We start from the raw sequence: 22877 nt of genomic DNA on the forward strand, positions 1-22877 counted from the left end.
GATACTTGCCCACTGTACTTAAGTACAGCAAGGCAGGGGATTGGTGTGTATTAATGTGAAATGTGTGCTTCTATTTTTGTCTTTAAATAATGACTCATCACACTAGCAGCCACTTAATGTGAATACATCTGCATTTCTCTTCTCACCATGGATGGCGTTGATCACGCACACTAAACGATCACCTAGGTGATTGATCCAGGTGCATGTTGGGGTGACAGTCTCCATCAGAAGAGCAGTGTCTTTGCTTTTGGCTTTGGGGCAAGAAAAATGCTTCTGATGTTTCTCTTGTTCTGATTTTTTATAATATCTCAAATAATTTCTTAGGAGCACTCAGAAAGGCTTAATGTTGGGATAATAAAATAAACGAGCTGTTTTCAGTAAACAACCTTGACAGAATGGCAGTGAGCAGATGTGGTCTTGTGCTCTGCACACAGGATCTTGAACTGGGCAGTGGGTCCCTGGATCTTTAAGACAGGATTGGGGCGGTTCCCCCCTGCACACGGTACATCCAATGGGCTGGATCTGGGGACTTCATTTCCACAGGTGGCCTTGTTAGGGTCATGGACGCAGACAGGGCGGTGATCGCTCTGAGGGGGGTTGCTGCTGGTATTTCCCATCAGGAGAGGGCAGGCTTGCCTGGGGTCACCTCATTGGGAGCCCCAAGCCCTGGGTGGCTCTCCTGGGTGAGGGGCAGCCCTCAGGTGTGCCCAGCAGAACGGGGCCCACCTTCCTTGTCTCTCATTTTCCCTTTCAGTCCCGGGACCTTCCTGCACAACACAGCAAACAGCCAGACCCATCCTGGACCATGTGAGCCCTGTGGCCCCCAGATGGTGGTGTTCTAAAGAGGGAGCTCCCAGGGCTGGGTGGGAGTATCCGCATGCACAGTGCACATGGCTGTGACCTCTGGGTCTCAGTTTCCCCATCTGTCACAGAGGCCCCTGCTGTGGGCCTTCCAGAGCGTGATGAGGCTTCAGGGATGGGTGGGACCAGCAGGTGGTGTTTGGGGAGCCAGTCCGAGGAACTAGGCCTGAGAAATGCCAACTGGGGGGTTTGTATTTTAAGGTGCTTTGGTTTCCTTCCCTTTGATTGACTTGAAACTCAACCCTTATGAGGCCTTTGGGTGGGAGTGGTCCCCCCCTGTGCCCTTAGAGCCTACGTTGGAGAAGCCCCTTGGGCCTTCCACGGTACACCTTACTCCTGACCTGTTGAATGGACCCTGTGTCATCTGACCTGAGGCCTTCTGCCTGCCTGCAGGGTCAGCGCTGGCACAGAGGCCTTGCAGCAGGACCGTGACAGCCCTTCTCGTTTGTCCCTGGGTCCCGGGGCAGGCAGGGGTTCCCAGTGGGCTGTGGGTATGCATAACTTCTGCTGGGACAGAGGAAAGCCCTTCAGGGCAGGTTGCCATCCTCAGCGTCTGTGAGCTCCAGGAGCTGCCAGTGAGAAGTAGCCTAGAGCCACTGCCCAGTGTGGACATGCGGTATGCACTGTTCACCTAAACTAATGACACAGCCAGCTATTTTACCAGCAAAATGGGTTTATTCAGGCACAACAAAGAATTATGGTTTGAGACATGGTCTCTGGTGAGCACAGGCAAGTCCAGGGAACAAAGGAGAGGGCCATTCTTTTATAGAGGAAAAGGGGGAGTTGGGAGGAGCTGCTGTTAACAGGGTCCATTGGAGGAAACTGGGAATTGGAAGTGCAGTGGCGCTACCAGTAGGTCTCTGTCTTTCTACATTTACCTATGCTGGGTGTGACCATCTGAATGGAATCGCAGTATGTGGCTTTCTCTATCTGGTTTCCTTTGCTCAGCACAATGCTTTCCAGGTTCATCTTTGTTGTAGTGAGTATCAGCACTTCGTTCCTTTTTAAGGCTGAATAGTACTTCGTTGTACGGCAGCACTGCAATTTGTTTACCATTCATCAGTTAATGGACATTTGGGTTGCTTCCATCTTTTGGTTATTGCGACTACCGCTGCTGTGAATATTTGTGTACAAGGATTTGTTTGAGAAGCTGTTCTTAGTTCTTTTGGGTCTATACCTTGGAGTGGAATTGCTGGGTCATCTGATACTTTTATGTTTAACTTTTTGAGGAACTGCCATACTGTTTTTACATAGAAATCGTACCATTTTAAATTCCTACCTGTGATATGTAAACCACTGTGAAAGTCACTCAGTTGTGTCTGACTCTTTGTGACCCCGTGGACTGTAGCCCGCCATTCTCTTCTGTCTATGGAATTCTCCAGGCGAGAATACTAGAGTGCGTTGCTGTTCCCTTCTCCAGGGGATCTTCCCGACCCGGAGATTGAACCTGGGTCTCCTACATTGCAGGCAGTTTTCTTACTGTCTGAGCCACTAGGAAAGCCCTGTGATATGAGAGCATTCTAATTTCTTCACATCCTTACCAGTCTTTACTTTTTTCCCATTTTCTTTTTTTCAACTACAGCCATCCTAGTGAATGTGCAGTTGTATCTCTTGGTTTTGATTTGCATTTCATGGCATCCAGATGACTAACGATGTTGAGCATCTCTTGATGAGCTTGATGGCCGTTTGTATTTCTTTGGAGAAATTTCTATTTGGGACCTTTGACCATTTTAAAATTGATGTGTCATTTTTGTTGTTGAGTTGTGAAGTTCTTTATTCATTTCAGTGATAGACCCTTATTAGGAATATGATTTGCAGATATTTTCTCCCATTCTGTACAGTGAAAAGCCTTTTCACTTTCTTAATGTCCTTTAATGCAGAAAAGTTCTAAATTTTAATGATGTCCAATTTATCTCTTTTTCCTTTTGTTGCTTGTACTTTTTTTTTTTTAACTTTTAGTCTTTTATTCACAATGTTTGGGCATATTAATTTTACCTTTTTTAAATGCTATTTTTAAAGCAACAGAGGAGGTAAGAAAATATCTATTACTCTTGAAAATATTTTTAGCATGGTCTTCTTGAGTCGCTAAGTCATGTCCGATTCTCTTGTGACCCCATGGACATAGCCTGCCAGGTTTCTCTGTCCATGAGATTTCCCAGGTGAGAATTCTGGAGTGGACTGCCATTTCCTCCTCATTGTTGCTTGTACTTTTGATGTCCTATCTGTGCCCAAATCCAAGGTCATGAAGGTTCACCCCTGTGTTTTCTTCTAAGAGTGTTATAGTTTTAGCTCTCATATTTAGATTGTTAATCCATTTTCAGTTAATTTTGTGTGTGGTGTGAGGTAATTGTTCAGTTTCACCCTTCTGATATCTCGTTGTCCTAGCACCATGGTACAGCTCCCTGGGGTCCGCAGGGGCCCTGCCCATGGCTGCAGACTGTCTATGGTGAAATGATGGGAGTGCCTGGGCTCTGGGACACCCCACCTCCGGCCTCCTGCCTCAGCCTCTCTGGACTCTGTGGTGACAGGTAGTGATGGCTCTCTTGGAGGCAAGCCTAAAGTGTGGCCAGTCCCCTCTGCCTCTCCCAGTCACACATGGTGAGGCCTTCCTTGACCCTCCCTCTCCATTTTGAGTCCCCCATCCCATACCTGTGAGTTACTGTTGCCACACATACCCTGCCCCAACTGCCCTCATACCACCTTCCCTTTCTACCGAGGTGTTGCTGAGCTTTGCAGGGGAAGCACTTAAGGAGTTGCTGACTGCTGGTGATAATCTATTTCTCCTCCATTTCAGCTGTGTTGGAGTGGAAGAGGAGGAGGCCCCAGACATTGACATATACCACTGCCCAAACTGTGAGAAAACCCACGGGAAGTCCACCTGTAAGTATAGCACCATGCTGCTGCCCCTTGGATCTGACTATGGGGGTGAGGTCTCTGCTTGACCTTGATCCCAGCCCCAACTGGACCCTACCTTGCTGGAGTCAACTGCCCTGTGTGGTTGCAGCCAGGGGCCTCTGGTGCCTAGGACCTCCTCCTGTCTCATTTATTGCTCCTCATGGCCTTAGTGGGTCGGCTGTGGCTCCTCCTGATCATCTCCTGCCTGCAGATGCAGCTAGGGCCCCTCATGACCTTTGCAGAGAGCCCACCAGCCTCCAAAGGCCAGGACAGGGGTTGCAAACTCTACCATTCGCAGTGACCAGGCAATGCGAGATGGGGACATAGACTGGGAGATGTCCAGGGGGCCATCCATCCCAACTCTGCCCAGCTCTGCCCAGCTCTGCCCAGCTGGCTGCTTCTTATCTATGTAGCGCTCTAGGAATGTGCATTACTGGGGACCTGTTCTCCTTCCCATCTCTAGCACTCCTTGCTTGGAATCTTAGGTGATCCCCTTTCTCTATCTTTTTTTCAGCAATGAAAAGCATTTTATTTCTTGTCAGTTCTACATTATTAATAAGTAAGAGTACAGAGAGGACAACTAATAGTTTTTTTTTTCTTAATTGAAGTATATGGCCAAGGAATTTTGTATTTTTGAAATGCAAAAGAATTCCCATTCTCACACTACTATTTGTACATCACAATGACTTTATCACCCTCCCCTTCCATGTGGCCCTTTCAGGGTGTGGGGAGGACCTAGTGGGTGCTCTCCAAGGCATGGGCTCATCCAGGGTGGCTCTAAAGGGCTCCACATCAAGGCTGGGAGGCAAGTTCCAAGGCCAGGTCCACATGGGAGAAGAAGAATGATCTGCCGGGGCTGGAGCCCTGTAGCCCTGGTGGGGTAACCCAGTGGATCCAGTGGGCATAGAGGTATGGAGTCCTATAGATCGACAGGGAGGCCTGGTGTGCTGCGATTCATGGGGTCGCAAAGAGTCGGACACGACTGAGCGACTGATCTGATCTGAGATCCACTGGCACAGGGTGGGGTGGGAGCCCACCCGGAGCCCACCCCCAGTGGTCCTATTCTGTAGGCTGAGGCCAGCCAAGGGAGCCCAACCTAGCCCCTTGGAAAGCTGGGTGAAGAGTGGTCTTGCCTCACCTCGACCTTTCCTGGGCCTCTCTTTTTGCCTAGCCTGTGCTCTATCATCACTGAGTGACCATAGGAACTGTATTTATTTTGGCTTTTGTGCCCTACTTTCCAGCATGTTGTGGGCATGTGGTAAATGCATGAGAAGAAGACAAGAAGGCCTGGTGGCTTCTGAACTTCCCAGGCATGAAGGTTCTCAAATTCCTAACTTACCCTCACAACCCTAGAGGCTGGCAGCACTGTTGATCACAATATGTCTGCCCTAAATTACCTGATCCTTCTGGTAATGGCTTCACAGCAGACACAGGAGGATGCCTGTCGCCCCGTGGCTTAGTCTACATTTCTGTTACCTCATGAACTTCCAGGAGGCTAGGGTAGATGAACAGGGTGTGCACCCGGGTCTGCACCTCGTGGCCCCGGGAGTGAGATGGGGGGCTGATAAGGGCTGGAGCTGGGAGACACCACCCAGCTGATGATAGGCACTACCCTGGGGTGTGCTCAGGGAGGGGGCGGCCAGGATGCCTCTATAGCACTGTTCTAGATCAGCAGTGTGGGACTGCAGCCTGGGGGGACCTGACAACCCCTCCCTGACTGTATGTGTGCATTGTGTGTGTGCATGCACATGTGCGTGTATATGTGCTTTATAAATTCTGTGACTCAGACTCCCCTGATGGGCTGTGTGTCCATTGGGGATGAAAGCACAGATTCTAGCAGCTTCCGCCAGTGGGCATTCCCACACTGCCTATCACCGATCATTTTACATGTGTGTGCCCTGACCAGAGCCTGTCTGTGACACACTGGTTGGTTTTTGCTGCATGAACTCCAGTCACACCTTCTGCGGGAAGGCCCCTTGATGACCCTGTGCCCCCTGGGAACCACCCAAGCCCACGCGCCTGCCTCCTTTCCCTGTCCTGGCCTGGGTGCGGTTTGTGGTGGGCACAGTGAGGTGAGGACAGCAGGGAGAGGGCCAGGACAGGGTGGAGAGGGGGGAGGATGGAGCCCTAGGAATGGATGGAGGCAGGGCTCCCGGAGCAAGCTGGACCTGAGGCCACATCCCTCGTGCTTTGCCTTGTCTTTACGAGCTCACAGGCTTCCCTGTCCATGCTGTTGCCATCTGTCCCTTGGACTGACTGTGGTTTGTGACTCTCAGGCCCACAGGCTCCCATGAAGGCTCATGGGAGGCAGGTGACATGACCCTTGAAGTGATTCTGAATCCTAGTGTTTCCTCTTGTTGGCTCCATGACTGCTTAAGAGGTTTTGTTGTTGTTCAGTCACTCATTCGAGTCCTACTCTTTGCGACCCCGTAGACTGCAGCACGCCAGGTTTCCCTGTCCTTCACTGTCTCCCGGAGCTTGCTCAAACTCATGTCCATCGAATCAGTGATGCCATCCAACCGTCTATCATCTGTCATCCCCTTCTCCTCCTGCCTTCAATCTTTCCCAGCATCAGGGTCTTTTCTAATGAGCTGGTTCTTCTCATCAGGTGGCCAAAGTACTGGAGCTTTGGCTTCAGCATCAGTCCTTCCAATGAATATTCAGGATTGATTTCCTTTAGAATTTAAGGAAATTTTTTAAAAATAAATTTATTTATTTTAATTGGAGGTTAATTACTTTACAATATTGTATTGGTTTTGCCATATATCAACATGAATCCGCCACGGGTGTACACGTGTTCCCCATCCTGAACCCCCCTCCCTCCTTCCTCCTCATACCATCCCTCTGGGTCGTCCCAGTGTACCAGCCCCAAACAACCAGTATCATGCATCAAACTTGGACTGGCAATTCGTTTCATATATGATATTATACATGTTTCAATGCCATTCTCCCAAATCATCCCACCCTCTCCCTCTCCCACAGAGTCCAAAAGACTTTTAAGAGGTTACCTACTAATTTCTTATCTTTTCCTTCTCCCTGAGGCAAGCACCTGTCACACCTTTGGGATGGGGTAAGCTACGCTTAGGAGGGTGGACTGAGCTGTGTTGCCAAATGTCTTAGGGATACGTATTGCCCCTGTAACCCAGGGGGGTCTGCTGAGTCCCCGCTAGCTTCCAGCTGTCCCCTGGGTACCTTGTCAGAGGGTGTTTTGGGCCACCCATAGGCAGGGAAGGCTCAGCCTTAGAGCTCAGGAGGGTCTTAGACCCTGGGGAGGGAAAGAGCCCACCAGTCAGGGCTGCAGAGGGGTTCAGGAGTATCCCTGTGAGCTCAGACCTGCCTCACAGCTTCATCTTTGGCTCTTGTCCCAGCATACCTGCTCCAGCCACAGTATCAGGCATATTCCAGCCTCTACACGAGGTGCTTGAAGCTGCCCAGTCCTGAGTAAGGGCCCGGGAAGCCCAGATGGCCCAAGACTGCCACTGGCCCCTGGTCAGCAGGGGCCCCAGGCCCGGCTCCTGGCAGGCAGAGGAGATGCTGCTTCTTTCTTCTGCTGCCCACTGCTGCCCTGCAAGTCTGCTGTCTCTGGGCTGTATGCCTCCTCCAAGACTCAGTCACCCCATGTGTCTCCTGGCCCAGGGCCCTCCATACTCACGAGGAGTCCAGGAAGCCAGGACCAGCATTAAAGATGAGACACAGAGACACCCAGTAACTTGCCTAGAGTCACACAGCTACAGGATAGGTGGGCAAGAAAGATTTGGACTCCTCTCTGGGTCTGGTGGGGCTTCCCTTGTGACTCAGCTGGTAAAGAATCTGCCTGCAATGCGGGAGACCTGGGTTTGATCCCTGGGTTGGGAAGATCCCCTGGAGAAGGGAAAGGCTACCCACTCCGGTATTCTTGCCTGGAGAATTCCATGGACTATGTAGTCCATGGGGTTGCAAAGAGTCAGACACGACTGAGCGACTTTCACTTTCACTGGGTCTGGTGCTGCCACCGGAAGTTCTAGCTCCAGCCCCTCCTTTGTAGGACCTGGCCTGATTTCCATAATATGCACTTGCACTTTGGTCTGGGAGACCAAGCATGATGTATATATCACCTATTTTAGGAGACAGTCTCAAGGAACTATGACTTGATGAGACAGGGAAGAGGTGGCAATTTGGAACAGAGGTCAGCTCAGCCACCCCACACCCAGTGCCTTCTGCTTCCTGCTGTAGGCAGGTCCCACCCAGGAGCAGTCGTCAGCTCCCTTCATCCCCACAACCACTGAAATGCAGGAGGACTGCAGCCCCCACCCGATCCCTGTCTGTGAAGGACAGACACTCTAAGGGCCCCGCCAGCTCTCCCTCACCTCCAGTCACATCTCTGCCTGAGGATCATGTTTAAAACCCTGCGAGGCAGCCCCCCAGGATGGGTCTCCATGCCTGGCCCATCTTCACTCACTGAGTTATCCATGGCTGCCCTGAATGGGGCCGAAGGTATCAAGGAAGTAGCTTCCTTCCCTCGGGGAGCTTGAAGTCCAGTAGGAGCGTATGTTAGTGTGTGTGCATATTTGTCCTTATATTTGTGTGTGTCCTGGTGTGCACGTGCCTGTCCTGGTCCCGTAAGGGCATGTGTGGTTGCATGTGGATGTGCATATGTGTACGTGCGTGATCGTGTGTCACAGCCCAGGAGGGACAGGTGTGCATTCTCACGTGTAAAAGTCCAAGATGCGTGTGTCCAGTGCCCTGGGAGCAGGTGTGACAATACGATACCCTGAGGATGGGCAGGCCGTGGTGGGCAGGGAGTGGGGAGGGCAGTGGGCATAGAAGATGGGGCTGGGCTGCTCTGCCTGTGAGTTGTGGGCTGTCATGGCAGCAAAGATCCCAGTGGGGAAGGACAGCGGTCTGTGCTATTTGAGGGCAAGTCTGAGGGTAAGACACGTGGGAGGGGTCCTGAAAAATGAGCCTGGGTGGGAGCTTCTCAGGGGGCACCTCTGAAGAGTTCTCAGCGGACTAAGTGCTGAGTGAGGTGGGGCCCTAGGAAGCCCCAGCTTTGAGTGCCATCGTCTAAGCCAGCAGGTTGGGAAGTATGGGGTAAGAGGTGAGGTGGGGGTGTGACTCAGGATGTGAGAGGTGGGAGTTCCTGACCATGTATCAACTCGGGGTCCTGAGAGGCTGGGGAGGCTGGGTGGGTGGGGGCCAGGGAACCCCAACTTCTTTGCCTCTGAGAGCTCTGAGTCTTGCAGCATTCATGGTGGTTGCCCTCCTGGCTGGGTCTCTGCAGGCATGGGGAGGGGAGGGGGTTGCAGGCAATGACCTGCCTCCTGTTTCCCCCACAGTGAAGAAGAAGCGAACCTGGCATAAACATGGCCCCGGGCAGACGCCGGAAGTGAAACCCGTGCAGAATGGCAGCCAGCTCTTCATCAAGGAGCTGCGGAGCCGGACCTTTCCCAGGTGAGCAGCCTTTTCCTCTCCAGCCTGAGGCTGGATACGCACCCCGCACTGGGGCTCCAGGGCCATGGGCTTCCCTCCAGGGGAAGCAGCAAAGTCCCAGAAACTCCAGGTGCTCCCAGCATGGGAGCTGATCTCTCCCTTCTCAGCACAACCCCAAATAGGTGATTGTGACCTTCTTCACAGCCCTGGAGGGAAGAGTCTTATCTCCCCCACCTGGTATGGCCCTTCCCATGGCACATTCCTGAGAGAGAGCCACTGTCCCCACTTTATGGACCAGGAGTGGGGGCTGGTATCCAGCCTGAGACCACCCTTTGGATGTGGCGGGTCCTGGTGTCAGAGCCTGGGCTTTCCTCTGTGCACATGGCCTGGTGGGGTGTCCCTGGTTCTTCTTAGAGTGCCCCTCCCCCTGTACACCCTTGTCCTTGTGAGGGCAGAGGGCAGGATCAGGGTCATGGAAATCACTTCTGGTGAGGGGGGGCACCCTGACTGTGTGGACATGTGGTTGTACAGTCGGCGGCTCTGAACCACCCTTGGCCCTTCACAGCTGGAAGACAGTTTCTGTTTGTCTGACAAAGTCTTTACTTCTTTTTTTGAAGGATAATTTGATGGACACAGATTCCTAAGTTGGCGGGGTTTTTTTTTTAACATTTTAAATGACTCATTCCATTATCTACTTGAGTGCAAGGTTTCTGGTGAGAAATTCAGTGCAACTCCTTTCCTTGCTCCTCTGTGGATAAGGTATTTTTCCTCTCTGGCTTCTTTCTTATTTTCTTTTTTCCCATCTTTATTGAGATATAATTCATATACCATATAATCCATCCATATGAAGGGCACAATTCAGTGTATTCACAGCTCTGTGCACCACCACCAGTTAATTTTGGAGGGTTTCCATCACCTCAAAAATAAATTCATGACCCACATTCCTCCTAGAAGTCCTGCCACTAATCATGCTTTCTGTCACTGTAGATTTGCCTATTATGAACATTTCATCTAAAAGAAATTATATAATATGTCGCTCTTGTGACTGGCTTATTTTACTTAGCATAATATCCTCAAGGTTCATCCAGAGTGTAGCAAGTATCAGTGCTTCATTGCTTTTTTATGGCTGAGTAATATTCCCTTTGGATAGACTGCATTTTGTTTATTCATTCATCAGCTGATAGAAATTTGAGTTATTTCTGATTTTTGACTACTGTGAAGAATTCTACCATAAATGTTCTTGTAAAATACCTTGTTTGGACATATATTTTCATTTTTTTAGGGGTAACTTAATATATAATTGTTTGAAGAATTGCCAGACTGTTTTCTTTTTTTTAATTAATTTTTTTTAATTGAAGGACAATTGCTTTACAGAACTGTGTTGGTTCCTGCCAAACATCAACAGGAATTAGCCATAGATCTGCATATGTTCCCTCCCTCTTGAACCTCCCTCCTACCTTCCTCCCTACCCCACCCCTCTAGGTGTTATAGATCCCTGGTTTGAGTTCCCTGAGTCATACAGCAAATTCCCACAACACTTTCCATTCCCACCAGCAGTGTCTGAGGGTTTTAAAACATTCTCCGTGTCCTCACTAGAATTTGCTATTATCTGACTTTTTGAGTTGTTTCCCTTGTGGCTCAGCTGGTAAAGAATCTGCCTGCAATTTGGGGGACCTGGGTTCAATCCCTGAGTTGGGACGATCCCCCGGAGAAGGGAAAGGCTCCCCATTCCAGTATTCTGCCCTGGAGAATTCCATGGACTGTATTGTCCATGGGGTTGCAAAGAGCTGGACACAACTGAGTGACCTTCACTTTCATGGTGGTTCTATCTATCTATCCTTGCAGGTGTGAAGTGGTCTCTCACTGTGGATTTAATTTGAATTCCCCTGATGACTAGTGATGTTGAGAACATGAACCTTTTCATGTTCTTGTTGGGTATCTGTCATTTGCCCATTGAAAGTTGTTTTTTGTCTTTTTGAGTTGTAAGAGTTCTTTGTATATTTTAGATACAAACTCCTTATTGGATATATGATGTACAAATCCTTTCTCCAATTTTGTGGGCTGTATTTTCATTTTTTTGCTGTCTTTTGAAGCACAAAAGTTTTAAATTTTCATTCAGATCAGATCAGATCAGTCGCTCAGTCGTGTCCGACTCTTTGCGACCCCATGAATAGCAGCATGCCAGGCCTCCCTGTCCATCACCAACTCCCGGAGTTCACTCAGACTCATGTCCATTGAGTCAGTGATGCCATCCAGCCATCTCATCCTCTGTCGTCCCCTTCTCCTCTTGCCCCCAATCCCTCCCAGCATCAGAGTCTTTTCCAATGAGTCAACTTCGCATGAGGTGGCCAAAGTACTAGAGTTTCAGCTTTAGCATCATTCCTTCCAAAGAAATCCCAGGGCTGATCTCCTTCAGAATGGACTGGTTGGATCTCCTTGCAGTCCAAGGGACTCTCAAGAGTCTTCTCCAACACCACAGTTCAAAAGCATCAATTCTTAAGCGCTCAGCCTTCTTCACAGTCCAACTCTCACATCCATACATGACCACAGGAAAAACCATAGCCTTGACTAGATGGACCTTTGTTGGCAAAGTAATGTCTCTGCTTTTGAATATGCTATCTAGGTTGGTCATAACTTTCCTTCCAAGGAGTAAGCGTCTTTTAATTTCATGGCTGCAGTCACCATCTGCAGTGATTTTGGAGCCCAGAAAAATAAAGTCTGACACTGTTTCCACTGTTTCCCCATCTATTTCCCATTAAGTGATGGGACCAGATGTCATGATCTTTGTTTTCTGAATGTTGAGCTTTAAGCCAACTTTTTCACTCTCCACTTTCACTTTCATCAAGAGGCTTTTGAGTAGCTCTTCACTTTCTGCCATAAGGGTGGTGTCATCTGCATATCTGAGGTTATTGATATTTCTCCCGGCAATCTTGATTCCAGCTTGTGTTTCTTCCAGCCCAGCGTTTCTCATGATGTCCTCTGCATATAAGTTAAATAAGCAGGGTGACGATATACAGCCTTGACGTACTCCTTTTCCTATTTGGAACCAGTCTGTTGTTCCATGTCCAGTTCTAACTGTTGCTTCCTGACCTGCATACAAATTTCTCAAGAGGCAGATCAGGTGGTCTGGTATTCCCATCTCTTGAAGAATTTTCCACAGTTTATTGTGATCCACACAGTCAAAGGCTTTGGCATAGTCAATAAAGCAGAAATAGATGTGTTTCTGGAACTCTTTTGCTTTTTCCATGATCCAGCGGATGTTGGCAATTTGATCTCTGGTTCCTCTTCCTTTTCTAAACCCAGCTTGAACATCAGGAAGTTCATAGTTCATGTATTGCTGAAGCCTGGCTTGGAGAATTTTGAGCATTACTTTACTAGCGTGTGAGATGAGTGCAATTGTGCGGTAGATTGAGCATTCTTTGGCATTGCCTTTCTTTGGAATTGGAATGAAAACTGACCTTTTCCAGTCCTGTGGCCACTGCTGAGGTTTCCAAATTTGCTGGCATATTGAGTGCAGCACTTTCACAGCATTGTCTTTCAGGATTTGGAATGGCTCAACTGGAATTCTATCACCTCTACAAGCTTTGCTCGTAGTGATGCTTTTAAGTCCAAGTTATTTTTTCTGTTGCTGCTTGTGTTTTTAGACAAAAACAAAAAGAAACTATTGCCAAATTTAAGGTCATAAAGACTTATGCCTATGTTTTCTTCTAAAAGTTTTGTAATTTTAGCTCTTATATTTAGGACTTTAACTCATTTTGAGTTAATTTTTGTATATGGTATGAGGTAAGGGTCCAACTTCGTGCTTTTGCATGTGCATATCCAGTTCTCCCAGTTATTAAAATGATTATTCATTTGCCATTGAATTATCACAGTACCCTTGATGAAAAGCAGTTAACCATAGATGTTTAGGTTTTTTCTGGACACTCAATTCTGTTCCACTGATCTATATGTCTCATATTATGCCAGTACCACACAATCTTGATTACTGTAGCTTTGTAGTGAATCTTGAAATTGGAAAGTACCCTCCAACTTGTTCTTCATAAAAAATGTTGTGGTCATCTGTGTGCCTTGTATTTCCTCAGTATTTCAAGTTCATCATGTCGGTTTCTGCAGAGTAGTCAGGTGGTATTAAGAGAGGGATTGTGTGGAATCTGGAGATCAGTTTTCCATTATTTCTTGAATCCCACTCCTTCCTTCAAGATTTGGTTTCCTCCTTGTTGAGTTATATCCTTTAGTAGTTCTTTCAAAAAAGCTCTATAAAAATATTTTCTGTGTCTGACAATATTTTTATTTCATCTTTATTTTTACATGATTCTAATTTTCTAAAATGGATCTAAAATTCTGGTTGTAAGTTATTTTCCGTTAACTCCGGAGATATTATAATATTGTGTTTCTTTTGACATTTCTTGTTACTCTTATCAGCCTAGTTGCTGGAGTTTTTGTTTTGTTTCATTTTCATTTTTGGTGAATAATCTGTTTTTCTGTCTGGAAACTTTTGAGTTTTTTTTTTTAATTTATTTTTGATATACCATAAGTATACTGCGAAGCTTCTAATGTGCATTTGCTTTTATTTATCCTTCTCAGGATTCAGTAAGCACTTTTAATTTGAGGTGTCATATTTTATCTAAGTTCTGAAACATGTTCTGTTTTCTGTTTTAATAGCACTTCTTCCCCATTCTCTCTTACTTTTTGAAATCTTTTTTTTTTTAAATCAAATTCAATGTTGTTTAGCCAGCTACCATTTAATGTATCTGCTGAGTTGTAAAAATTTCAATCATCATATTTTTCTTTTCTATAATTCCTATTCCTTTTCATTGTTGCCTGTTCTTTCCCCTCCTTCTCTGATCTTTGCTTTATCTTCTCTTTATCCCTTTGAATGGGTTTAATGTATTTGTCTTAAAATCCCCTTTACAATTATCCTATTATCCTCAGTCCTTGGGCTCTACTTCTCTGGGCAGATGAGGCCGCTGGCCCTTCCTCCTGGGGGTTTACCTCCTTGTGTGGGGCAAGATTCCATGGCAGCCAGTCTGCCCTGGGCTCTGAGGTATCCCCACAGAATGGTTCATATTTGCCTCTTGCTGGGCCCTCATGGGTTTTGTAGTTCCAGACCCAATCCATTGGGTATTGTGTGAATCCAGAACTCTCACTAGAAAAGAGCCTGGGATTCCAGCTTGTCAAGGGCAGCCTTCTACCTCCCACTGCCTTGTGGCCTCCGCGGCTGACTCTGCTGTCCCAATGCTCCCAGAGCTTCTCACAGCAGTTGCCCAGCACACTCCTTCTTCTTCCTCACCCTCTGCTCAGTCCTTCTGGTTTATCCCTAACACTCCGCCCAAACCCCAGAATCACTCTTCAGTCCTCACTTAACTGGCTCTTGTTAACACATGGCAGTGGTGCGGGCCCCCCTCCTGGAGTCACATGTCCTCCGTGGAGGCTGTGACACCATGCTGTGCTGGCTGTCCTCCCTGCCTGGTCTCCTCTGCTCATGGCTCTTCTGAGGGATTCTGGGAACTCCGCTCGCTCCCCACTATCTGTTTCTCTGGCCTCATAGATTGTCCCTTGGCTAGTGGTTCCTCAGCTTCTTTCTCCAGCCACTAGTCCTTCTGAGCTCCTGACCTGTCTGGATGTGCACCTGCATCCACTGGCCAGTCCCAACAAGTGTGTCCCTCCTCAGTTCTAGGTCTGCTCCAACCCCACTCCTGCCCCAGTCCCTTGATCACAATGACCAGTCCCTCAGCTGCTCACCTTTGCCCAGACATCATCTGATTCTTGAGTCTGCCACCTCCCTCTCACTGTCACCTTCTGGTCCAGGCACTGCACGCTGAGCCTCCTCCTCTGTGGTCACCTGCCCCACCCTGGTCCTGCTGCTGTCCACTGTATGTCTGCAGAGCAGCCAGATGAACCTCTGACTGTCACTGCCCTGCTCAAGCTGTCCAGTGGCTCCCCAGTGCTCTTGGCATGAGGTGGCCTGGCCCACCACTGACTTGGGTGCTTCCCTCTGCCTCCCTGCCCCAGCCACACTGGTTCTTCTCATTCATCACACTTGTCACATTTTCCTCTCCCCAAGGCCTTTGCTAGTACATACTCTCTACTCGGAGCCCTGCCCCTCTCACTCCCATTCCCCCAGGCTTCAACAGGCTCAGTCTGATCCTGCTTCCTGTCCTCTCCACTGTAGCACTGCTCTCAGCTGTGGGTTAATGGCATTGCATGCTTACCTGATGAAAACCCCTCTCCAGCATCAGCATACAGGGGTCTTTGCAGCTGGGCCCCACAGGTCCCTGGCGCCCAGGGTGGCATCCAGCACGCAGGAGACAGGAGAGCTGCTGACCACAGCACCCCAGCCACCCTGGGTCCTGTGTTTAGCTTGTCCAGGGGGTAGGTTCTCTGTGAAGAGGTTTATCTCCATCAGCTGTGCCCTTAGGATCTAACCCCTGTGCAGCGGTCTGACCTCTGAGCACTCAAGAAGAGTACTATTGAATGAGGGGCGAGTGGAGAGCAGGGAGGTCGAGGAGGGATCTTGCTCACACCTCTTGAGCCTCGCTCTGTCATAGTAAGAGGGACAGGTGTGGCGTGTCCCCATTCTCCACTCGCCACGGCCCTGGACTCCTGGACCTCGAGGGTCTTGTGATGAGTGTGTGTGTGGGACTCTGCCATGTCTACCCTGTAGCTGCCCTGTGACCACTGAGTGAGGCGTTCCTTCTGGGTCGTGGGGGCGGGGGTGGTATGGCTAGAGCTCAGGCTCCATGTCTCCGGCCCTGAGGCCCTATCCAGGCCTGTCATGGAGGCTGGGACCTGGGCTTGATGTGACCTCCGACTTGTACTTCCCTGCAGTGCAGAAGATGTGGTAGCCCGTGTGTCGGGCGGCCAGCTCACACTGGGCTACATGGAAGAGCATGGCTTCACCGAGCCCATCCTTGTCCCCAAGAAAGAGGGGCTGGGCCTGGCGGTCCCAGCCCCCACCTTCTACGTCAGTGACGTCGAGAACTACGTGGGTAAGTGTCCTCTCCTGCAAGTAAGTTATGGGTTCCCTGAGCCAGGAGTTCCTGTATACACTGTGAGCTGGTATGACTCTGGGTCCCTTCCCAGGCTCCACTGGGGGGTTCTTCTTAGAACGAGACCCCATGCCCCAGCAAATGATGTGTGACCCAGGCCTCCTCCCTTCTCAGTTACTGTGCCCACAGAATGGAGGCTGCATGGCGTCCCCTGGCTTCTGCCAGCTGCAGGTTTCGTTATTGTTGGGCGCTAATAATAGTCATGCCTGGGAGGGCCTCGACTGTGTGGTCCTCTGCCCCTGAGCTTTGTGCCATGTCCTCCCCAGCTGACCTCCCTTGTTTGCCCCAGGCATGCCTTCCCATGGCCCCAGGGCTTCCTGTCCTTCTGGACCCCTTTGGGTTCTCGCTGGTACTTTTGGTGCCCTGTCTTGTGTTCTCCGCAGCTTTCAGTGCTATGGACCCACTTGATCAGGACACCTCTGGGTGGAGCAGGTGCTTGTGCATGCCGGCATCATCTGACACAGAGAGGCCAGATGTAGCCTTTCTCCATGTAGCCCAGCATCATCTGGCACAGAGAGGCCAGCATGCACTTGCAGTGACCTTGGAGGGACTGGTGGTCACACTGCCCTGGCTCTGAGGCTCTCATGGTTGCCAGGGCTTGGGGTGGTCACAGGGATGCCTGGGTGACCAGTGCGGAGAGGGGAAAGGAAAGACCCTGAAAAGGCAAATGCCTTGGCCCGCTCTGGCCACATACCGGATGGGAGGGTACGGGTACTTGAGGCCCTCAGACAAGTTGTTCAGTCTATGAGCTCTTGAGCCTCTGCATCCCTAATGCTGTGAGTTGTGGGTGGGGGGCAGATGGGTATGAGAATTCAAGGAAAGCATCTGTACAAGCCACTCAGGAAGTCAGTGGCATTCTGGAGAATGGGGCTGGGATGGGAAACACCCTTTCTCTGGAGCCCACCAGGGGAGAGCCCAAGGATGACCAGCTTGTGCTGGGGAGGAAGAAAGGACTCACATTTTCATTCTGGCAGCAACAGCTGTCCAGGGGAGTTTCTGCCATGTCGTAGCACCTATAATAACAGATAATATTTAGTGAGTGCCTACCAGGTGTCAGGCATTTTTATAAGCTATTTTTACATAGGAGCTAGTGTTGTCCTGCTCACAACTCTGTCCCTAGGCCCCAGGATCAGCCAGCTGCAAAAGGTAGGGTCAGCCCTGCCTCGGATGCTGCTTCCCCTGCTGCCCGATCAGCTGTGCCTGCAGGAGTGGGAAGAGGCTTACTGAATAAGGGAGGAGATGGTCCAGAGGTCTAAAGGTCTTTCTTTCACTTCTTGGGTTTTTTTTTTTAATGCAACTTTTCATACACACACAGAATAAGAGAAGTAAGCAGTGAACCCGTATGTATCCAGTACTGGTCAGAGAACCCACCAGCTTTGAAGTGTTAATTCATCTCCCCAACTCTGTCTTCCTCCAATTATGTGAAAGCAAATTTCTGGTACATAACATCATTTTACCCATGAAGATTCCAGTACACAGCACTAACAGTTTTCAAAAATGTATAATCACAGTTCCATTATTTCCCTTTATTACACTAATAATAATTCCTCAAAATCATCTAAGGCTACATTCTCCCCAAATGCCTCAAAAACACCTTTTTTTGTATTTGGATGTTTGAGTCTGAATCTGCACAAGACCCTCACACTGCATTTTAGGTTTTATATCCCTTTAGAGGGCAATGGCAACCCACTCCAGTGTTCTTGCATGGAAAGTCCCATTGAGGGAGAAGTCTGGTAGACTGCAGTCCATGGGGTCACTGAGAGTCGGACACAACTGAGTGACTTCCCTTTTACTTTTCACTTTCATGCATTGGAGAAGGAAATGGCGACCCACTCCAGTGTTCTTGCCTGGAGAATCCCAGGGACGGGGGAGCCAGGTGGGCTGCTGTCTGTGGGGTCGCACAGAGTCGGACACGACTGAAGCGACTTAGCAGCAGCAGCAGCAGCAGTAGTCTCTTCTGTATCAGCCCCCATCCTTTTCCCATTCCCTTGGTCTGTTGGAGAAATGAGGTGGTTACTCCTGGAGAGTCTTTCATGTTTGACTTGGGAAAATCTTATATTGGGGATTCGGTTAACAGCATCCTTGTGGTGTCATTTAATGTGTTCTTCTGTCCCAAGTAGTTCCTGTAACAGGTGGTTGGAGGTTGCTTAGATTTGAGTTCATGTTGTTGGCAGGACTCCTTAGGATAGGGGTGCTGCCACCCACTTCTTTTCAGTGGTCGAGGCAGTGCAGCCTCAACTGTCCACAGAAAGCTCCATCAGCCTTTCAGCTCGTTGGCTGAGCCGTGGTGAGGACTGTTGCAAAGAAGAGTTGACTACTTCTGTCCTTTTCTCTTCTTCTATTGTGAGTCTTCTGTAAAGAACTTTTCCTCATTACTTGGTTATCCAGAATGCTGTCTATCACTAAAATATTTTTACCCTGAACTTGCCCCATCAACCATAGAAAATGTAGGAAAAATGTTTTTCCTTTTATTTATCAACCTTCAGAATGTGGAGTTGATGTCCTAGAAATGCAATTTTTTTGATTTAAAAAAATTTTAAGTGTAAATATGTCCCATGTATTATTTTGGACATATCTACACTAAAAACACCTCCATTGTTTAGCTGAAGTTTAAGTTCATGTGGTGTCCTGTATTTTTATTTGCTTATCTGGCCAGCTTAGCTGAGGGTCCTGATTGTGCCACCCCACCGCACCAGGGGATCTTCATGGTCACCCAAGGGAAGGGGTGGGCAGGACAGGTGGGAGGAGGGTCAGATCTCAGAGCCTAGAGCCTCAGCTTTCCGCCCTTCCCTCGGTTGTCTTCAGAGGGTGAGTGAGCATTCTCTCTGCACGTCCTGGGCCCCGACCTCATGGGAGGCCACGTCACCATCCTGGCTGCACTCACCCTCCCCTGCTGCCTCCCCAGGCCCGGAGCGAAGTGTGGATGTGACAGACGTCACCAAGCAGAAGGACTGCAAGATGAAGCTGAAGGAGTTTGTGGACTATTACTACAGCACCAACCGCAAGCGGGTCCTCAACCTCACCAACCTTGAGTTCTCTGACACCCGGTGAGTGGGGCCAGGGCGGAGGGATAGAACACTGGTTTGGAACATGCTGAAGATTTAAAAAGCAGGGCCTGTGACTGAGGCTGTTGAGGTCAGGGTGGCCTAGCTTATGATGTGCAACTGTCTTGTCTGAGCAGGCATGACCCTGAAGGCAGAGATGTGCCCAAGGCAGCAGGAACACCGAAGCCCTGTTCTCGGCTTGGCTGCAATGTCACCGCACAGGTGCTGCTGAGCTGGGCGTTTTCGATGCAGTATTGTGCGTTCTGTCCAGGACAGTGACATTTAATAGAATCACAGGCTGTCTTTGCCTTTTCTCATCTTCCCCGGAGATGAGTTATCTGGTCTGACATGGCCCAGCATGGCGAGAAGTTGCTGCACCCTGTTGTCTGTTCTGGAGGGCAGTGGCTTTCCCTTCGCCCGGGCTGTTTATGAGCAATGACGTTTACTCTCAAGGCCCCATCGTGCCCAGTGACACTAGCATGAGCCCACCTGAAAAGTCTCCTTCCAGTTCTCCAAGAAGGGAGTTGTTTCTGGGCTAGATAGTTCTCGGGCCTTCTCTTCAGGCGGAGAGCCCAGTGTTAGATGCCTGCTGTAGCTCCACCTAGCAGCTGGGCTCCTTCTGCCCGCTCTGTGAACCTCGGTTTGCTGCCCGGTAGAATGGGAGCGATGCCATATAGCCTGAGGTGGAGAAATAGGTGTGGGACTCATATCACAGAGCACCTTGCCCTGCCTCCCCAGGGGGCATAACAAATGTGCTGACGGTTCCTGTCACTGTGACCGCCCTTCTTGTCCCTGACCCCAGAATGTCCAGCTTCGTGGAGCCTCCTGACATTGTGAAGAAACTGTCCTGGGTGGAAAACTACTGGCCTGACGATGCCCTGCTGGCCAAGCCCAAGGTGGCCAAGTACTGCCTGATCTGTGTGAAGGACAGCTACACCGACTTCCACATCGACTCCGGGGGCGCCTCTGCCTGGTACCATGTGCTCAAGGTGAGTGCGGGCCTCTGCTCCCCACGGGGACCCTGTCTGAGCCCGAGGGCAAGACCTGCTCTTAACCAGAGCCGGCAGGACCGTCTGTATCCCCACAGGCCTTAAAAGTGGCCAGCATCAGGTAGGAGGAGGGATAAGATGTTTCTTCACAGGAAGGACACAGATGTTGGGCCCTTGGGGAGTAACTCAGGCCCAGAGCAGCACACGTGTGGTGCTTTTTCTAAAGATTGAGGCTCATGAAGCAATCGGAGGAGGCCCACTGTAGTGGTGACCAAGTGCTGTGTCTGGGGAAGGGAGAACAGTGCTGGGGAGCCTTCCTGAAAGAGGGGGCGAGGGAATATCCCCCACGGGGAGAATGAGGGGTTGGCCGGGGGCCAGGGAGCAAGGCTGCGGTGGCTGGCATCTGAGCAGCAGAGAGAGCTAGGGGACTTCTGGCCAGGAACAGATAGGGCAGCCAGAGGGAAAGGGAGATGTAAAAAGACACACAAAAGGAGACCCTGAGCACTGGGCTCACCACCCCGACCAGACCTGCTGGGGCCTGGGCTAGGATAGGTGGCTCAACTTCTGGTCCCAGCCCTTTGAGGCTCTGAGCAAGTCCTGCCACCCACTCCTGCGACCCTTTGTGCATCTCCTGCCCTCAGCCTGTCTGCCCCGGAAGTGAGGACCTGTCGATCTCCCTAGACCAAGCGTAGAGCTGGGCTGTAGCTAGCAGGGGGTACCATCCTTCCATCTCCAGTGGGACCCAGGCTACTCTCAAGAGAAGAGCTTTCTTATAACTCGTCAGACTGCAGGTCACAACTTTGTTCCCCTTGGCACGTACAGCATCCATAGTGCTGCAAAGATATGGAGTGTGGAGTGGCAGGGGTTGCCCTGAATGTGCTGGAGGCACCGATGCCCAGGATCTTCCTGACAGGCACACTTCTGGATTGCAAAGCACATGTGGCCCCAGTGTTTCAGGGGAGGAATGGTGGGCCTGGGAGGACAATGGTGAAGCTGAGACCCATCCAGGGACATGGTGGGCATTACCCACCTCCAGCATCCCAGCATATGACAGTTTCTGCCAATGGCCTTTTGTTGGCAGGGGGAGAAGATCTTCTATCTCATCAAGCCAGCTTCAGCCAACATTTCCCTGTATGAGCGCTGGCAGTCAGCCTCAAACCACAGCGAGATGTTTTTTGCCGATCAGGTGGACAAATGCTACAAGTGCACCCTCAAACAGGGCCAGACCCTCTTCATTCCCTCGGGTGAGTGCCCTGCCCCTGTGTTGTGTGCCCCACCTCTGATGTTTGGGAGGTCACGCCCTGGGTGTGTGCTGCCTTGCCTTGGGGTCAGTCCTGCTCTGTGGTCACTTCTGGGGCCACCTCGGGGCCATGAGGCCCTGTAGCCTCCAGCCTGGCTGTGCTCCTGGAGGCCAGGCCTGTGGGATTGCATGGGGCCCTGAGAGCCCAGCCCAGAGATCCCAGTCACACTGTCAGAGTGGTGTTTGCTGATCTGGACATTTCAAACAAAGGGGAAAGCAGGATACGAGCAGATAATGCTCTTCACAGATGTTGCTTTGCTTTACCTGTAAATACTTCACCTTTTAAGGTGAAGGTATCTGTAAGGCTTCTTTTTAAAAATAACATAATTACAATACTATCATCACACTTTAAAAATGAACAGTTAACCATGCCAGTATTACCCAATGGCCAATCAATGTTCAGATTTTCTAGTTGTCATATATGGAGGCCCTCACATTTCCACTGACTTGGGTGCCTCCGAGTCCTTCCTGGTCTAGCCCCTACTCCTGTTTCCTACAACCACAGCTATTTCCCAGAGTCTGGCGGGACAAACCCAGCTCTCCTGGGAGTTGTGGCAGCTCTGCCTGTCCGTCCGTCCTGCATGTGGAGATCAGGAATGCCAGGCAGCCCACCCCTGAGTTGGGTCTGAACGAGTCTCCTGGGCTCCTGGGCCTGAGTTTCCCTGTCTAAACCGCACAGGGCTGGATAGAACAGACTGGGCCAGTTCGAACATAGGCCATCCTTCTGGGAGGGCGCACCCAGTCATTACATAGAAGCCAGGACCGGAGCACCTTCCGGGGCCCCGGATGGATGGGGGCACAGAGGAAGGGCTGGTAGGAGCCTGAGCCCATGCTGGCTGGAGTCAGGCCAGGTATGCCAAGAGCCTGGTGTGAGAACACTGTGAAGAGGTGGCCTCATCCCTGTCCCCGCAGGCTGGATTTACGCCACTCTGACGCCTGTGGACTGCCTGGCCTTCGCGGGACATTTCCTCCACAGCCTGAGTGTGGAGATGCAGATGAGGTAGGGCCTCACCTGACTCCCCGGCTCCACCGTGGTATGATGATGCCTCCCCTGAGTCCTGGCCGGGCCCAGCCCATGGGTGACCCTCGGCACGGCTGTTTGCCTAGCCAGGCGTCCGCGTGGTGGGGAGGAAGGAGGAGATGAGCTGTGATCCTACCAGGTCCCCTGAGTTGCCTGGTTGCTGGACAGCCTCAGGCCTGTAATAGACTTGGGGGGAACTTAAAGGCCGAGCCGCCTTCTCCTTGAGCACTGACCCAGAGCTCTAGCAGCCATGGCCCATGGGGCTCACCTTCACACCAAGCGGTCATCCTGAGGTGGTCCCCTGGTTCA

The 22877-nt window shown here is 50.3% G+C and overlaps 1 protein-coding gene across 3 annotated transcripts in view; it reads left to right on the forward strand.

Moving 5' to 3' along the window:
- PHF2 (PHD finger protein 2) overlaps positions 1-22877 on the forward strand; it is a 91357-nt gene that overhangs the window by 47434 nt on the left and 21046 nt on the right. For all 3 annotated transcript variants that reach the window (XM_055579090.1, XM_055579088.1, XM_055579089.1), the window contains exons 2-8: positions 3656-3741; positions 9072-9186; positions 15994-16154; positions 19120-19261; positions 20061-20247; positions 21329-21491; positions 22460-22547. In XM_055579090.1, coding sequence (XP_055435065.1) covers positions 3656-3741; positions 9072-9186; positions 15994-16154; positions 19120-19261; positions 20061-20247; positions 21329-21491; positions 22460-22547 — 942 coding nt within the window. The remainder of the gene's footprint in view (positions 1-3655; positions 3742-9071; positions 9187-15993; positions 16155-19119; positions 19262-20060; positions 20248-21328; positions 21492-22459; positions 22548-22877) is intronic.

This window comes from Bubalus kerabau, chromosome 4, assembly GCF_029407905.1.
Source record: "Bubalus kerabau isolate K-KA32 ecotype Philippines breed swamp buffalo chromosome 4, PCC_UOA_SB_1v2, whole genome shotgun sequence".
NCBI lineage: Eukaryota > Metazoa > Chordata > Mammalia > Artiodactyla > Bovidae > Bubalus > Bubalus kerabau.